The sequence below is a fragment of the Ranitomeya imitator genome, chromosome 2 (genome assembly GCF_032444005.1).
Source record: "Ranitomeya imitator isolate aRanImi1 chromosome 2, aRanImi1.pri, whole genome shotgun sequence".
Lineage (NCBI taxonomy): Eukaryota > Metazoa > Chordata > Amphibia > Anura > Dendrobatidae > Ranitomeya > Ranitomeya imitator.
Genome location: NC_091283.1, coordinates 123865438 through 123880454, shown reverse-complemented (window position 1 = coordinate 123880454; position 15017 = coordinate 123865438). Strand labels below are relative to the sequence as shown.

General features: G+C 41.9%; 1 protein-coding gene across 4 annotated transcripts in view; it reads left to right on the top strand.

Moving 5' to 3' along the window:
- The window catches only part of LAMP2 (lysosomal associated membrane protein 2), a 94803-nt gene that overhangs the window by 32129 nt on the left and 47657 nt on the right, over nt 1-15017 (top strand). For all 4 annotated transcript variants that reach the window (XM_069747193.1, XM_069747190.1, XM_069747192.1 and 1 more), the window contains exon 2: nt 14131-14249. In XM_069747193.1, the coding sequence (XP_069603294.1) occupies nt 14131-14249 (119 nt within the window). The remainder of the gene's footprint in view (nt 1-14130; nt 14250-15017) is intronic.

The following is a 15017-nucleotide window of genomic DNA, read 5'->3' as shown; positions in this document are numbered from 1 at the left end:
GCAGCCAGCAACTAAACAGAGTGATGGTAGCCCTATCGAATCTAGGATGGTTTCTGAACCTGGAAAAATCCAGGCTTATCCCATCTCAAGTACAGTTGTACTTGGGGATATTAATAGACTCAACAAAGCAAGAGTGTCGTCTGCCAGAAGAAAAAGTATCCAACATGATACATCTAGTGAATCAGTTGAGTATCTCTCCTCTGATCTCTCTAAGGAGAGCCATGTCCATACTGGGATCAATGACATCCTGTATCCCAGCGGTACAGTGGGCTCAGAGCCACTCGAGAGATCTCCAGTGGGAAATACTAGAGGCGGTATCCCACGCAGGAGGAAATTTAGAAAAGCAATTAAAAATATCCTCTCGGACAAAAACTTCCTTAGCTTGGTGGACAGACCCGTCCAATCTCAGGAGGGGGGTTCCATGGGTATGGCCGGTCTCGATAATCCTGACCACAGACGCAAGCCCTTGGGGGTGGGGGGCCCACCTAAACAGGCAAATTGCCCAAGGTCCTTGGTCAGTAGAAGAAAAAGACCTTACTTCAAACATGAAGGAGCTTTTAGCAGTTCAGTACGCCATCAATCATTTTTTAACTTCCCTCCGTTCCCACCACGTGAGAGTACTGACGGACAACAGGGTGGTAGTAGCATATTTAAACCATCAGGGAGGGACGAGGTCTCAATCCCTAATGAAAGTGACAAATTTCATCATGTCACAAGCAGAAGCCAACTTGTCCTCCCTGACAGCCCTTCACATAAAAGGGTCAGAAAATCAAACTGCAGATTTTCTAAGCAGAACCCAATTAAAACAGGGGGAATGGGAGTTAAATACAAGTATATTCAAACGCATAGTGGATCTTTGGGGGGCCCCGGATATAGATCTATTTGCAAACAATCAAAATCGGAAAACGGAGGCCTTCTGCTCGATAGATCCTCGGGGGGAGTCCAGTGGCTATAGACGCGTTGTTAATTCCATGGAAATTCCATCTAGCTTATGTGTTTCCTCCGATAGCTCTAATTCCCTTAGTCTTGAAGAAAATCAGGGAAGACAGAGCCAAAGTGATACTGATAGCTCCGTTCTGGCCGAAAAGAGTATGGTTCCCATGGCTACGCCTAATGTCCATAGCGGATCCATGGGTACTCCCAGATATCCCAGACCTTCTGCATCAAGGGCCAGTGAATCACCCTCAAATAAAAAGTTTGCACATGACGGCCTGGCTTTTGAAAGGGAACTGTTAACAAAAAGGGGGTTTTCTTCAAATTTAATTTCTACCCTGCTGGCCAGTAGAAAACCAATAACTACCAGAGCCTACGGCAAAGTCTGGAAAAAGTTCCTCTCCACGTCAGGAGTTATCCTATCAAATCAGATGCCAATTCAGGAAATCTTAGAATTTCTTCAAAAAGGTTTAGAGAAAGGCCTAGCAACAAACACGCTGAAGGTTCAGATTGCAGCATTGGGTGCCCTTTACAACCAGGATTTGGCGGGGAATCACTGGGTAAAAAGATTTATTAGAGCATCTACTAGGTCCAGACCAGTTATACATCTCACCGCTCCTCCCTGGGACCTGAACTTAGTCCTTTCAGCACTAACTAAAGCGCCGTTCGAACCTTTATCTCAGGCTTCACTAAAAATATCTTGGAAAACCTGTTTATTGGTGGCCCTAACCTCAGCTCGCAGGATTAGTGATCTGCAGGCCTTATCAGCCTACCCACCTCTAACACAAATATTAGATGACAGAGTAATCCTCAAAACTGACCCTTCTTACCTTCCCAAAGTGGCGTCAAAATTCCACAGATCTCAAGAGATAGCGTTACCATCTTTTTGCCCCAATCCAAAAAACAAAAAAGAGGAGGCTCTACACACTCTAGATGTAAAGAGATGTCTAACACACTATCTATCAGCCACAAGGGAGTGTAGGAAAGGGAGGGCTCTGTTTGTCTGCTTTCAGGGACCAAATAAGGGTCACAAGGCATCGAAAGCCACGTTGGCGAGGTGGGTAAGAGATGCCATCAAGATGTCATATACCTCTTCCGGAGAACAAGCTCCGGACACAATTAAGGCTCATTCAACCAGGTCGGTGGCAACCTCTTGGGCTGAACGTGGTGGAGCATCAATAGATCAAATATGTAGAGCAGCCACTTGGTCTTCCCCCTCTACATTCTTCAAGCACTATCAGCTTAATCTATCTTCTCCCTCAGACTTAACTTTTGGTAGGAGAGTTCTTGAGGCAGTAGTCCCACCCTAAAATTTTCATTCTTTGAAATTCTCTCGTTAGTGCCGTCATGGGGTAAGAGAATATCGTAGTTACTTACCGATAACGGTATTTCTCTGAACCCATGACGGCACCTGTATATTCCCTCCCTTCACGTATGGGTGTCCACACTACTTATAAATTAAGTCACGAGGTGTGCATAAAAAAAAAAAAAAAAAAAGTGTATATATATATATATATATATATATATATATATATATATATATATATAGAGGAGCTTATATAAGTTATACAGTTATATTTTGTTGTGTAAAAATAACCAATTAAGTTACAGCAGAAATTCCCTGCAAGGCTCTGTAAACCAACTGAGGTGGAGGAGAGGTCCCGCCTTTTTAACCTGTGGGTTTCCTGTCCCTGAGGGCGGATCCCTCTCTCGTTAGTGCCGTCATGGGTTCAGAGAAATACCGTTATCGGTAAGTAACTACGATATTTGTACTGACATTGTTGTACCAGCTAAAAAGATTCCTTGGATTACAATAGAATTGAAACGCTTGCTAAACAAGAAAAAGAGGCATTTAAAATGAAGGATACAAAGAAACTGAAATTGATACAAAGGGATTTAAAGGGGAAAATTAAGAATGCCCCTGAGGTGTTCCAAATTAAATTAGAAAATTGTCACACAACAATTCCATGGAGGTGTGGTCTGGCATGAAACCGCTAACTGGGATTAAGGCAAAGCCGGATTGTGGGGAAGTGGATCTGCCCTTGGCTAATGAAATGAACGAGTTTTTCAACAGATTCACCAACACAAGCAAAGCGTCATCAGGAATGGGGGATGGAGCTGGGAAAGGATCGGCAGCATTGACATTGGGGGGATAAGCTGCCTGCTTTCACTGTCTCCCAAAGCGACGTGAGAAAACAGTTTAGTAGACTTGTTATTGGCAAAGCAGCTGGGCCCGATGGCCTCAGTCCACGTGTCCTCAGAGCGTGTGCAAACCAACTGTGTACTGTTTTCCAGCACCTGTTTAACTGGAGCCTTCAATCACAGGGGGTACCAAAACTGTGGAAGACCACCTGCCTGGTGCCGCTACCTAAGGCCACTTTTCCAACTTCCCTACAAGACTATCGTCCAGTGGCCTTAACATCACATGCTATGAAGTCCTTGGAGAGAATAAGTCGCCTACTTGTGTCCGAGGGTGAGGGCCTACACTGACCCCCTGCAGTTTGCGTACTAGCAGAGATTGAGGGTGGATGATGCTGTAGTGTCTCTGCTACATACAGTACATTCATTCTTGGACAATGATGGATCTGTAGTTTGCGCCATGTTCTTTGACTTCTAAAGTGCTTTCAATACCTTACAGCCGCCCTTACTATGTAATAAGTTGACTGATATGGCGGTAGACGAGGGCATGGTGAACTGGATAAACGACTACCTGACGGACAGGCCGCAGTTTGTAAGGATGGGGGAGGTGGTATCTGGCTGTGTATGGAGCAATGTTGGAGCCCGTCAGGGTACAGTGCTGTTGCCCTTCGTCTTCACATTGTGTACAACTGACTTTCAGTATAAATCAGATCTGTCACCTCCAAAAATTCTCAGATGACTGATTGTAGGGGGCGTTATAGGGGGAGGAGTAATATAGAAGGGTGGTTTCTGACTTTGTGGATTGGTGCTAGACTAACTGTCTAGAGCTAAATGTAAAGAAAACCAAGGAGTTGGTGAGTTATAGAAGGAAAAAGGAGGATTACTTACCGATCTATATTGCTGGCCAGAAGGTTGAGAGCTGAAAAAATTTTGGGGTTCACCTTGACAGTAAACTCGATTGGAGGTGTCATGCAGAAAAGGTTTACAAGAAGGGAATGAGCAGACTGCACTTTCTTCGGAAGCTCAGGTTGTTCAATGTGTGCAGTAAAATGCTGGAAATGTTCTACCAGTCCGTTGTGGTAAGCGCCATCTTTTTTGCTATCATATGCTGGGGTAGTAGTGTGCGAGTAGCTGACGCTAATAAGCTCCACAAACTTATCAAGAAGGCAAGCGCGACTGTTGGCCTCTATCTGGACTCTTTTGAGGAGGTAGTGGAAGATAGGATTCAGAAGAAGTGCAGGGCTATAATGATACACACCCGCTACATGAGCTGTTCTTGAAGCAGAAGAGCACATTCAGCAGCCGCCTAATCCTACTAAGGTGCAAGAAGGAGAAATTCAGGAAATCGTTTGTACCTACTGCTATGGGATGTACAATAATTTCCTAAGGGTGGTAGACAACAATGACTGCAGGCGTACTAATGTCAGTTAGCAGTGACTCGTATACCTGAACCACCCACTTTTAGTTATGTAATGTTGGTATACTTGTGCAAGATTTGTGTCCTAATATTTTATGTACTGCTGTTTGTATTGCTGCTGTAATACCGTAATTTCCCCCGGGATCAATAAAGTATCGTAAAATAAAGAAAAGTGGTGCACATGGTGCTGCTATTGTGAATTATATTGGGAGTTAAAAGGATGATGTATCACATGTGACCCGTGCAGCTGGAAGGGGGAAAGTGATGCTACATCTTTCTATTTCACAAGAGACATAAGGGCGTCTATCACTCCATCATCAGACACCCTTCCTGATAAATGGTACAAGTCACAGCCACAGGACCTGCAGTATGGTGCACCTATTTATGACGCATCCGATTCCTGACACCTATTTCGGTGGATAGTTTACATTTGGCAAACACCGCTTTTCTCACATAAACAGGGTTTGTTGGTTGTGAGCTTTCTATGTTTGGTCACTGTTGTGAGAAGCAGATCTTTCAAAATGAAGGTTGATAATAGGGCGAGCTGCTGTCTGGAGATAAGATTTCATTTAGCAAAGGTCTAATGTAACCTAATGCCGCTTGGTGGATCGTTATAAATGAACGCTGTTATTGAATGCTCGTGTGAGGTGCCTTATAAATAAAACATATAATGGGGGAGGGCACTACACAGCTTTTAATCAGTCATGTAGTCTGAGCTTAGACATTGTGCTTCATAAACACAGCTACTGTCTCATCCAAAGAATTTAAGTCCGCAAGGACGGGGTCCTCTCCCCTCTGTACCAGTCTCATTGTAAATTTGTTTACTGTTAACGATAACTAGAACTCTGTATGTAACCCCTTCTCATGTACAGCACCATGGAATTAATGGTGCTATATAAATACATAATAATTAACTGGCCCATGGCTGGTAGAGGCGCAGGGGGCCCATGGCGGCCTCAAGATGCACATGGCCTCACATCTTGTGTAGGGGAGAAGGGCTTTACTTCCTATGCTGGGTGTAAAAAGATCACATTTTATTTCTCAATTTCTATAATGTTTGCTTCCGCGAAAGCCCATGCAGTTGAATGTGCCATGCAGTCTTAAAAATATTGCAGTATTGTCATAAGTCTGTTAAAAAAAAATGACTGCAAATTGGATTTCCACATTAATTGTGATAAAATCCTGCCAGGGATGGAGGGTACAGGTGAGGGGGCTGTGGCGAGAGATTATCTGGGACTTCGTACTTTTTTTTTTTTTTTTTTTATTTTGTCTGGTGCGTTTTCCTCCTGTAGTCGCGTGTCTGACTGTTACACTTTAACCATGTTCCCGGAGTTCTGCTGCTGAATCCTGAGTCCTTCAGCCTATTGTTGTATGAATTGGGCCATTCCCATTATCCCTGAGTGTGACTGCAGAAATCCTGGAGTGGATGCCGACTTCTCAATGGATGTAAATCAGAAGTGGCGTAACTTTATGAAAATACATTGCCCAAACTAACATGTAGAAAAAAATGGAATGGCCACATGCAGAAGGGTCAATCTCTTCTCGAGATCTGCCGTGTATGTATGGCGTATGTTGGAACTGGGTGTATGAAGGGGGCTCACGCAGCAAGCCCACCCCAGTCAGGACCTGCCCCAAACAACCGCAGGTGCGCCTCTCGCGATTGTTAACTTGCTAAGTTCTGCTGTCAGTCTCTGATGGCTGCACGTAACAAGGGCCAAAGTGCGTGTCCGTCATGATCTCTGCCCATCGGTGCACCCATGACGTGATCGCAGGTCACCACTGGGTTGTCATGTCAGCTGATGGCTCCATGGCTGTCATTATGGAACTTCTTTGAAATCCTGCCTGTGGCCAGGAGGATACAAAGGAGACCGTGACTTCGCTATAAGCAGCTATGCTGTGCCATTTATGTGTGTGTGGCACAAGCACATCTTCAAGCCCCCTAAGTTGGCTAATAACATATATATAAAAAAAGTTTTAAATGTGAGGTTTCAAACGTGGTATCGCCGCTTCAGAAAAGTCCAATCTATATAAAAACAATTAACCCGACTGGTAAACACTGTAAATGAAGAAGAAAAAAATAAAATTGAACAATAAAATTAGGGTTTTTTTTTTGTTTTTTTTTTTGTCTCTGCCATTCAACAAAAATGTCACAGGTCTTGTATAATGGTGACACAACCCCCACATTTTCTTTTGCAAGCGCTTTTTCACCCCTAAAATAATAATAAAAAAAAAAGTTTGGTTTTTCCATAATTGTATTGCGAGGTCATTGTTACCACTATGTACAACATAAAAACAATTTCCAATTTGTGGTCTGGTTGTTTTTGTTTGTTTGGTTTTTTTTCACAATGTCACAGTTCTTGTTTTTTTTTTTTCCAGTACACAGAGATAAAATGAATTGTGTCATTTAAAAGTACAACTCATCCCACAAAAAAAACACAAGCCCTCATTATGTCTGTGGACAGAAAAGTAAAGTTACGGCTCTAGGGAGGAAAAATCTGTAATTGGCTACGGCATGAAGGGGTTAAGTGTTGGGCAAAACTGGGCATCGCTTTCCTACTAGCTCCAGCCTGTTGAACACAGTGTAAAAAGTGCATACTTGCCGCCAGGCTGTGGAGTGAAACCTCCAACTCCTACTCAATTCCCAACTCTACTCCCTCATATATGGCTCATGTTTAACCCCTTCACTACCTTGCCCTTTTTGGTTTTTGCGGTCTCGTTTTTCGCTCCCCTCATTCCCATAACTCTTAATTTTTCCTTCAATATGGCCATGTGAGGGCTTGTTTTTTTTGCGGGACTAGTTGCACTTTTGAGCGACATCATTGGTTTTAGCATGTTGTGTACTAGAAAACGGGAAAAAAAATTCCAAGTGCGGTGAAATTGCAAAAAAAAGTGCAATCCCACACTTGTTTTTTGTTTGGCTTTTTTGCTAGGTTCACTAAACGCTAAAACTGACATGCCATATTCTCCAGGTCATTACGAGTTCATAGACCCCAAATATGTCTAGGTTACGTTTTATCTAAGTGGTAAAAAAAAATTCAAAACTTTGCTAAAACAAATTGCGCAATTTTCCAATACCCGTAGCGTCTCCATTTTTCGTGATTTGGGGACAGGTGAGGGCTTATTTTTTGCGTGTCAAGCTGGTCTTTTTAATGATGCCATTTTTGTGCAGATACGTTCTTTTGATCGCCCGTTATTACATTTTAATGCAGTGTCGCGGTGACCAAAAACTATAATTCTGGCGTTTCGAATTTTTCTCACTACGCCGTTTAGCGATCAGGTTAATCCTTTTTTTTATTGGTCGGGCGATTCTGAACTCGGTGATGCCAAATATGTGTAGGTTTCATCACCGCACTTCTCATGATGTTGCCTCATTCGCGCCACCAGGCCTTGCATCTCTTTGTTGCATCGTTTGCATTTTGCACGCATGCCTGCCTTACCGATAGGCGAAGGAGCTTCATTAAAATATTCCCAAACTGGGTCTCTTTTACGGCCTGCTGCCATTATAAGAAAAAAATGTAATAAACCTCAGATCGTACACACAAACAGATCCAGACTTGTCTGTCTGTGGCTATGCTGCAGTATTGTGCTCTAAGTTTCACTTTCATTTTCTTGTCTGCTTGACCTTCCTCCTCCTCACACTTAGATTCACATTCTTCTTGTGTTGTGCAGATCTATTCCACTCCAAACAATCAACAACATATTGTCTAACTTCTTGGACTTGGCACTGAAGGGGTTGATTCTGTATTCATAGGTTTGTAGAACAATAGGATTAAGGTCTTTTTCTCAACTCTGTTCATGTTGTAACATTTTTGCCGTGAAGAAGAGGCTGGGACCTCTGCGGAGTCAAATTCAGTTAGGTAGAAACTTTGATTTGATTGAATGTTACACATATACAGCCTTTATTCTACTGAGTTAAACAACTCAGCTTTATCTCATGATGGAAGAACCTTTTGGATGGTAAAATATTTTCCTCAAAAAGCAGTTTATTGAAAAAAATCCGATTTAAATAAAAAAAAAAATCAGATTTTTTTTTTTTTAAACATTGATTTTTATCCACCCTGGTATAAAGGAAATACCCTGCTCTCAAAGTAGAAGAGTTCATTCTGTTAGTGGAATCTTTTTCTCTGTGGCGACGCTTTGCCTGCTCCATGTCGTCCAAAAACTTGTCGAAATCAAACTCCTCATCTGATGAGGATTAAGTAACAGCAGCAGCACTGGCAGGACCCAAGCCCTCTTGCCCTTTGCCGTCCTGTAGCCCACTCATCCTAACTGCTACCTCAATCAAAGCTTCTTTTCCTTTAGTAAGCTGTTGATCATCCAGCAATATGATGACTCGGGTCCACATAAACAGCTGCCAGAAGAATTTTATTTTCTAATAGCAGTGTCTTTCATTGAAGCAGCAATGCCATCTGCGATTAAACCTCCTCTTTGGGACAGGCAAAACAAGTTCTTCCACTCCTTTATAAAAATGCCTGAGTTAAATCCTCAGCTTGTAACTTTTTAGTCACTGTAAATGGGTGATGAAGCAATTCTTTCAATTCAGCCACTTGTGTCCATTGACCTTCATGTAGTGTTACCTGAGGGTTAGCCATATCTACAAGGAAGGGTTTCAGCTCAAGCAATCGCTCAATCATTAAATAGGTGCTGCCCCACCAAGTGGCTTGATCCACAATTGCACCTTTTCCTGCACGTTTCCAAGATGAAATCAATTTTGGGGGTTCTGTCATTAATAGTCAATTTCCTCACTTTGCTAATCAGAGTTCCAGCATGTCCCTCTTGCAGACTCTCTTATTGCCAGCTGCAGCGTGTGCACAACACAGCGCATGTGATGAATAAGGAAGCGGTGTGAAGCAGTTTCAACAAGATCATCTAATTGTAAAGAATCATTTTGCTGTTCTACTGCAGTAATATCTGTTTGTTCCTCCGTTATGGGAACTGGACTGTGGCCTTCCATTTCCAACATACTAAATGTGAAATGTTCTTCTAGCTGCTGTTTACATTCAGTATTCTCATTTATCAGTTTAATTGTACTTATCATGTTTGAAGCATTATCTGTTACAATAGCAAGAACCTGTTCTTTAGTTCATAATCTTGCAGAACTTTTTCCACTAAGGTCTGGAGAAACTGGCTACTGTGATGAGCTTTAGTATATTTTGCTGCCAGTGTCTTGGTAACATTTTTTCTTTTTTTTGTCAAACGTATCAAACGGTGATGGCAAAATAGTTTACTCTGTGACGTGTGCAGGCATCCATTTTAAGAAATACAAAGTGTCTCTAGTCTTTTATTAAAATCTTCCTTTTGGTTAAAGGCTGCTTCTATCACTAATTTTCTAATTTCTCTTTCCAGAGAAACACCAAGTTTGTGCGCCATTTCTCGATTAAGAGCTGTAAAAGCTGGTTGTGCAAATAATAATGGTACAGTCCTTCAGAATAAGCTCTATGAGCTGTCTTTTAAACATATTTGCTGTCATTGTTACACTAAATTTGTCACTAACAAAATATCTTGTAACTGACGTTTGAGACACACTTTCCTCCTCCTTTGCCTGGTGGGAAGTGCTGGTTTCTTGATGCTGCTGCGATCTTCTTCAGTCACAGCTTTGCAAACTTCTGGGTGGCAGCGTTGCAAATGCCTTTTTAGATTAGAAGCTCTTGAAGGAGCATTTTGACCACTGCCTGTGTATGCACTGATTTTTGGCATCACAGCATTTTTCACCTGGGTCAGTTGTATACCGAGGCACAAAATGCTTTTTTTATCTTGAGTCACTGTGAAATGCTCAAGTACAGCTGACTTAATAAGATGCTTCCTAGATATTTTGTAACTATGTAAATTCGATAAAATAATAAAATATATGTGTATGTATATATGTGTGTGTGTGTGTATGTGTGTATATATATATATATATATATATAGATATAGATATAGATATATATATATATATATTTTTATATATATATATATATATATATATATATATATATATATATATATATATATATATATATATATATATATATATATATATATATATATATATATATATATATCTATATATCTATCTCGTATATACTCGAGTGTAACCCGAGATTTTCAGCCCAATTTTTTGGGCTGAAAGTCCCCCTCTCGGCTTATACTCGAGTCATATACCCGGGTGTCGGCAGGGGAGGGGGAGCGGGGGCTGTGTAATCATACTTACCTGCTGCGGCGCGGTCCCTGCAGTACCTGGCTTCTCCGGCGCTGCAGATTCTTCCTGTACTGAGCGGTCACATGGCACCGCTCATTACAGAAATGAATAGGCGGCTCCACCCCCATACGGGAGGAGCCGCATATTCATTGCTGTAAATGATCGGTGCCATGTGACCGCTCAATTACAGGAAGAAGCTGCAGCGCTGGAGAAGCCAGGGACTGCAGGGACCGCGCCGCAGCAGGTAAGGGGAGCGCAGCGCTATAATTACCTGCTCCTCGCTCCGGTGCAGCTCCGTCTGCAGCGTCCTCTAGCAGTGACGCTCAGGTTAGAGGGCGCTGTGACTTAGTCAGTGCGCGCCCTCTGCTGAGCGTCAGTGCTGGAGACGGAGCCGCAGAGGAGCAGGTAATTATTGAAAGCGCCGGCGTCCTGAGAAGAGAGGTGAGTATGTGATTTTTTTTTTTTTATTGCAGCCGCATTCTATATGGCACAGCTTTATAAGGAGCACCTATGGGGCCATAATCAAAGGTGCAGAGTATATATGGCACAACATTATAAGGAGCATCTATGGGGCCATAATCAAAGGTGCAGAGCATATATGGCACAGCATTATAAGGAGCACCTATGGGGCCATAATCAAAGGTGCAGAGCATATATGGCACAGCATTATAAGGAGCACCTATGGGGCCATAATCAAAGGTGCAGAGCATATATGGCACAGCATTATAAGGAGCATTTATGGGGCCATAATCAAAGGTGCAGAGCATATATGGCACAGCATTATAAGGAGCACCTATGGGGCCATAATCAAAGGTGCAGAGCATATATGGCACAGCATTATAAGGGGCATCTATGGAGCCATAATCAAAGGTGCAGAGCATATATGGCACAGCATTATAAGGAGCATTTATGGGGCCATAATCAAAGGTGCAGAGCATATATGGCACAGCATTAGAAGGAGCATTTATGGGGCCATAATCAACGGTGCAGAGCATATATGGCACAGCATTAGAAGGAGCATTTATGGGGCCATAATCAAAGGTGCAGAGCATATATGGCACAGCATTATAAGGAGCACCTATGGGGCCATAATCAAAGGTGCAGAGCATATATGGCACAGCATTAGAAGGAGCATTTATGGGGCCATAATCAAAGGTGCAGAGCATATATGGCACAGCATTATAAGGAGCATCTATGGGGCCATAATCAAAGGTGCAGAGCATATATGGCACAGCATTATAAGGAGCATTTATGGGGCCATAATCAAAGGTGCAGAGCATATATGGCACAGCATTATAAGGAGCACCTATGGGGCCATAATCAAAGGTGCAGAGCATATATGGCACAGCATTATAAGGAGCACCTATGGGGCCATAATCAAAGGTGCAGAGCATATATGGCACAGCATTATAAGGGGCATCTATGGAGCCATAATCAAAGGTGCAGAGCATATATGGCACAGCATTATAAGGAGCATTTATGGGGCCATAATCAAAGGTGCAGAGCATATATGGCACAGCATTAGAAGGAGCATTTATGGGGCCATAATCAACGGTGCAGAGCATATATGGCACAGCATTAGAAGGAGCATTTATGGGGCCATAATCAAAGGTGCAGAGCATATATGGCACAGCATTATAAGGAGCACCTATGGGGCCATAATCAAAGGTGCAGAGCATATATGGCACAGCATTATAAGGGGCATCTATGGGGCCATAATCAAAGGTGCAGAGCATATATGGCACAGCATTATAAGGAGCATTTATGGGGCCATAATCAAAGGTGCAGAGCATATATGGCACAGCATTAGAAGGAGCATTTATGGGGCCATAATCAAAGGTGCAGAGCATATATGGCACAGCATTAGAAGGAGCATTTATGGGGCCATAATCAAAGGTGCAGAGCATATATGGCACAGCATTATAAGGAACATCTATGGGGCCATAATCAACGGTGCAGAGCATTCTATATGGCACAGCTTTATAAGGAGCATCTATGGGGCAATAATCAACGGTGCAGAGCATTCTATATAGCACAGTTGTATATGGAGCATCTATGGGGCAATAATGAACGGTATGGAGCATCTATTTTTATTTTTGAAATTCACCGGTAGCTGCTGCATTTTCTACCCTAGGCTTATACTCGAGTCAATAAGTTTTCCCAGTTTTTTGTGGCAAAATTAGGGGGGTCGGCTTATACTCGGGTCGGCTTATACTCTAGTATATACGGTATATGTGTATATATATATATATATATATATATATATATATATATATATATATATATATATATATATATATATATATATATATATATATATATATATATATATATATATATATATATATATATAATTTTTTTTTTTTTTATAGTGTGTGGTATATGTCATCAAAGCAGCTAATGTCTACAAACATGAGCTAGGAGGAGAGACAAGCTAAAACATCAAGCATACAGACACAACATATACTGGACTATTGACTTATGCACAATTTATTGAAAGTTTAGATATGCTTTAGGAGGTACTTGCCTTCTTTAATCCTGCTATCCTAGTCACTCCAGAAATTCTGAGATGAATGTAGGCATTCCTTCCCTGTTTATTTCTTTTTCTCCTTATTATGAACATAAACTTCCGCACAGATTCATCTCAGCTAAATGTCTAGACCTTAGCTCAGGAATAGGACAGACGTTTATAGGATATTTCATAACTTTCCCAAATTCTTATGAAAAACTATATTCCCTGCAGACTGTATTGAACTACTATACCCAATTTATTATATATTTTAGGAGTCAATCCATTTTTATACCTTCTCCACCAAAACTGACTCCGACTCCATGGCTTTCTGCTATGAATACACTGTTTGCATACTACTTAAAACTACTTTACATTTCTCAGACTTTCACAGGTCATCAGTTCCATTTCTTCCATTGTAAGACTTCATCTACCTCTCTACACTGCGGTGTTGGAATGGGTGACCAGATAGCTAGGGTCCCCCAAGTGCTCAGTTTATCATGTAGCTATATGAGGTTGTCCACTACTTTTTGATTGTTGAAATATCCTTAGGATAGCTAATCAATGTCTGTCTGGCCAAGGTCCAATCCAAGACACCCCCGCCGATCAGATGTTATTGGTGGCAGCAGTGGCCACCAGCAGGAAGTACTCACTTGCAGAGCTGCTACTTTTATTAGTGGCCGCAGCAGGGTTCTGCACATCCGCCTCCTATTGATTTGAATAGGAGGAAGATGTGTAGTCCAAGCCCCAACCATAACTAGAAGATGGAGCAGCTATGCAAGTGAGTACTTGACACTGATAACAGCTGCTCGGCAGGGGTGCCAGGTGTCGGACCCAGACTGAGACTTGATGAGCTATCCTTAGGAAAGGTCAGCAATCAAAGTAGTGAACAACATCTTTAAATGATTGTCTTATTGTCACATGTGATTGGCACTGTTTTTTCTTCTCCAGGGCTCATGAAATCAGAAGCTTTTGACGTGCAAGTAAAAGATGAATCCAACCATACCTGTATACATGCCAGCATGAGTGTGAACTTCACCATAAAGTATGAAACGGAGAGCGGCACCAATGTAAGTCTGTCACCTAATTTAATATTATCAAGACTGGCAAAGCTAGGTTCATAGAACATCCTTCAACATTGATATTGCAACACCATGATACAAATGTCAAGGAATTATGGAAATCCCAGGATGGATAGACATGTTAATGATATGGAAATAGTGAAATAAATGGCAGCTAACTTCTCATAACATCTCGATTTATTCAGTATGGGGTATAAATGCTGTACATAGAAATCTTCGCACTTATGTGCTTTGGCATCTATGTGGCTCTTGTGTGTGCATAGCCATGAGAAGGCCTTCACGAGGGAACCAGGAGCTTTTATCTACTACTAGAGCTTAACAAATATGTTCGGAATCGGTTGCCGAATCTGAATTTGCCATATTGCTACCCTATTTGTGCTAAATTTGTTTGATCAGTTCTGAATGTTTTCGGTCATCGCTACTCCCATTTACTACAATAACATTCAGTTGTGTTTGGCACATATTGCAAAAACAATATTCACCACCAATCTTAATCGAAACCGAATTTTGAAGAGTTCACTTAACTTTATTTTCTACACAACCAAGCCACAAATTGTTGTAAGTAGCCTGTGTGACCTAAATCAGTGACATGGTCTGCAGCGTCTCTGGATTTGACTCCCATAGAGCACATCTGGGATAGCATTGGTTGACAATTGCAAAGGTATCCGCCAGCATCGGCTCTTGATGATTAGCCAAAGTGCATTCAGTGTGGCAGAACACTCCTCGGCTAAGTTGTGTAAGTGCTGGGTTTTCTCC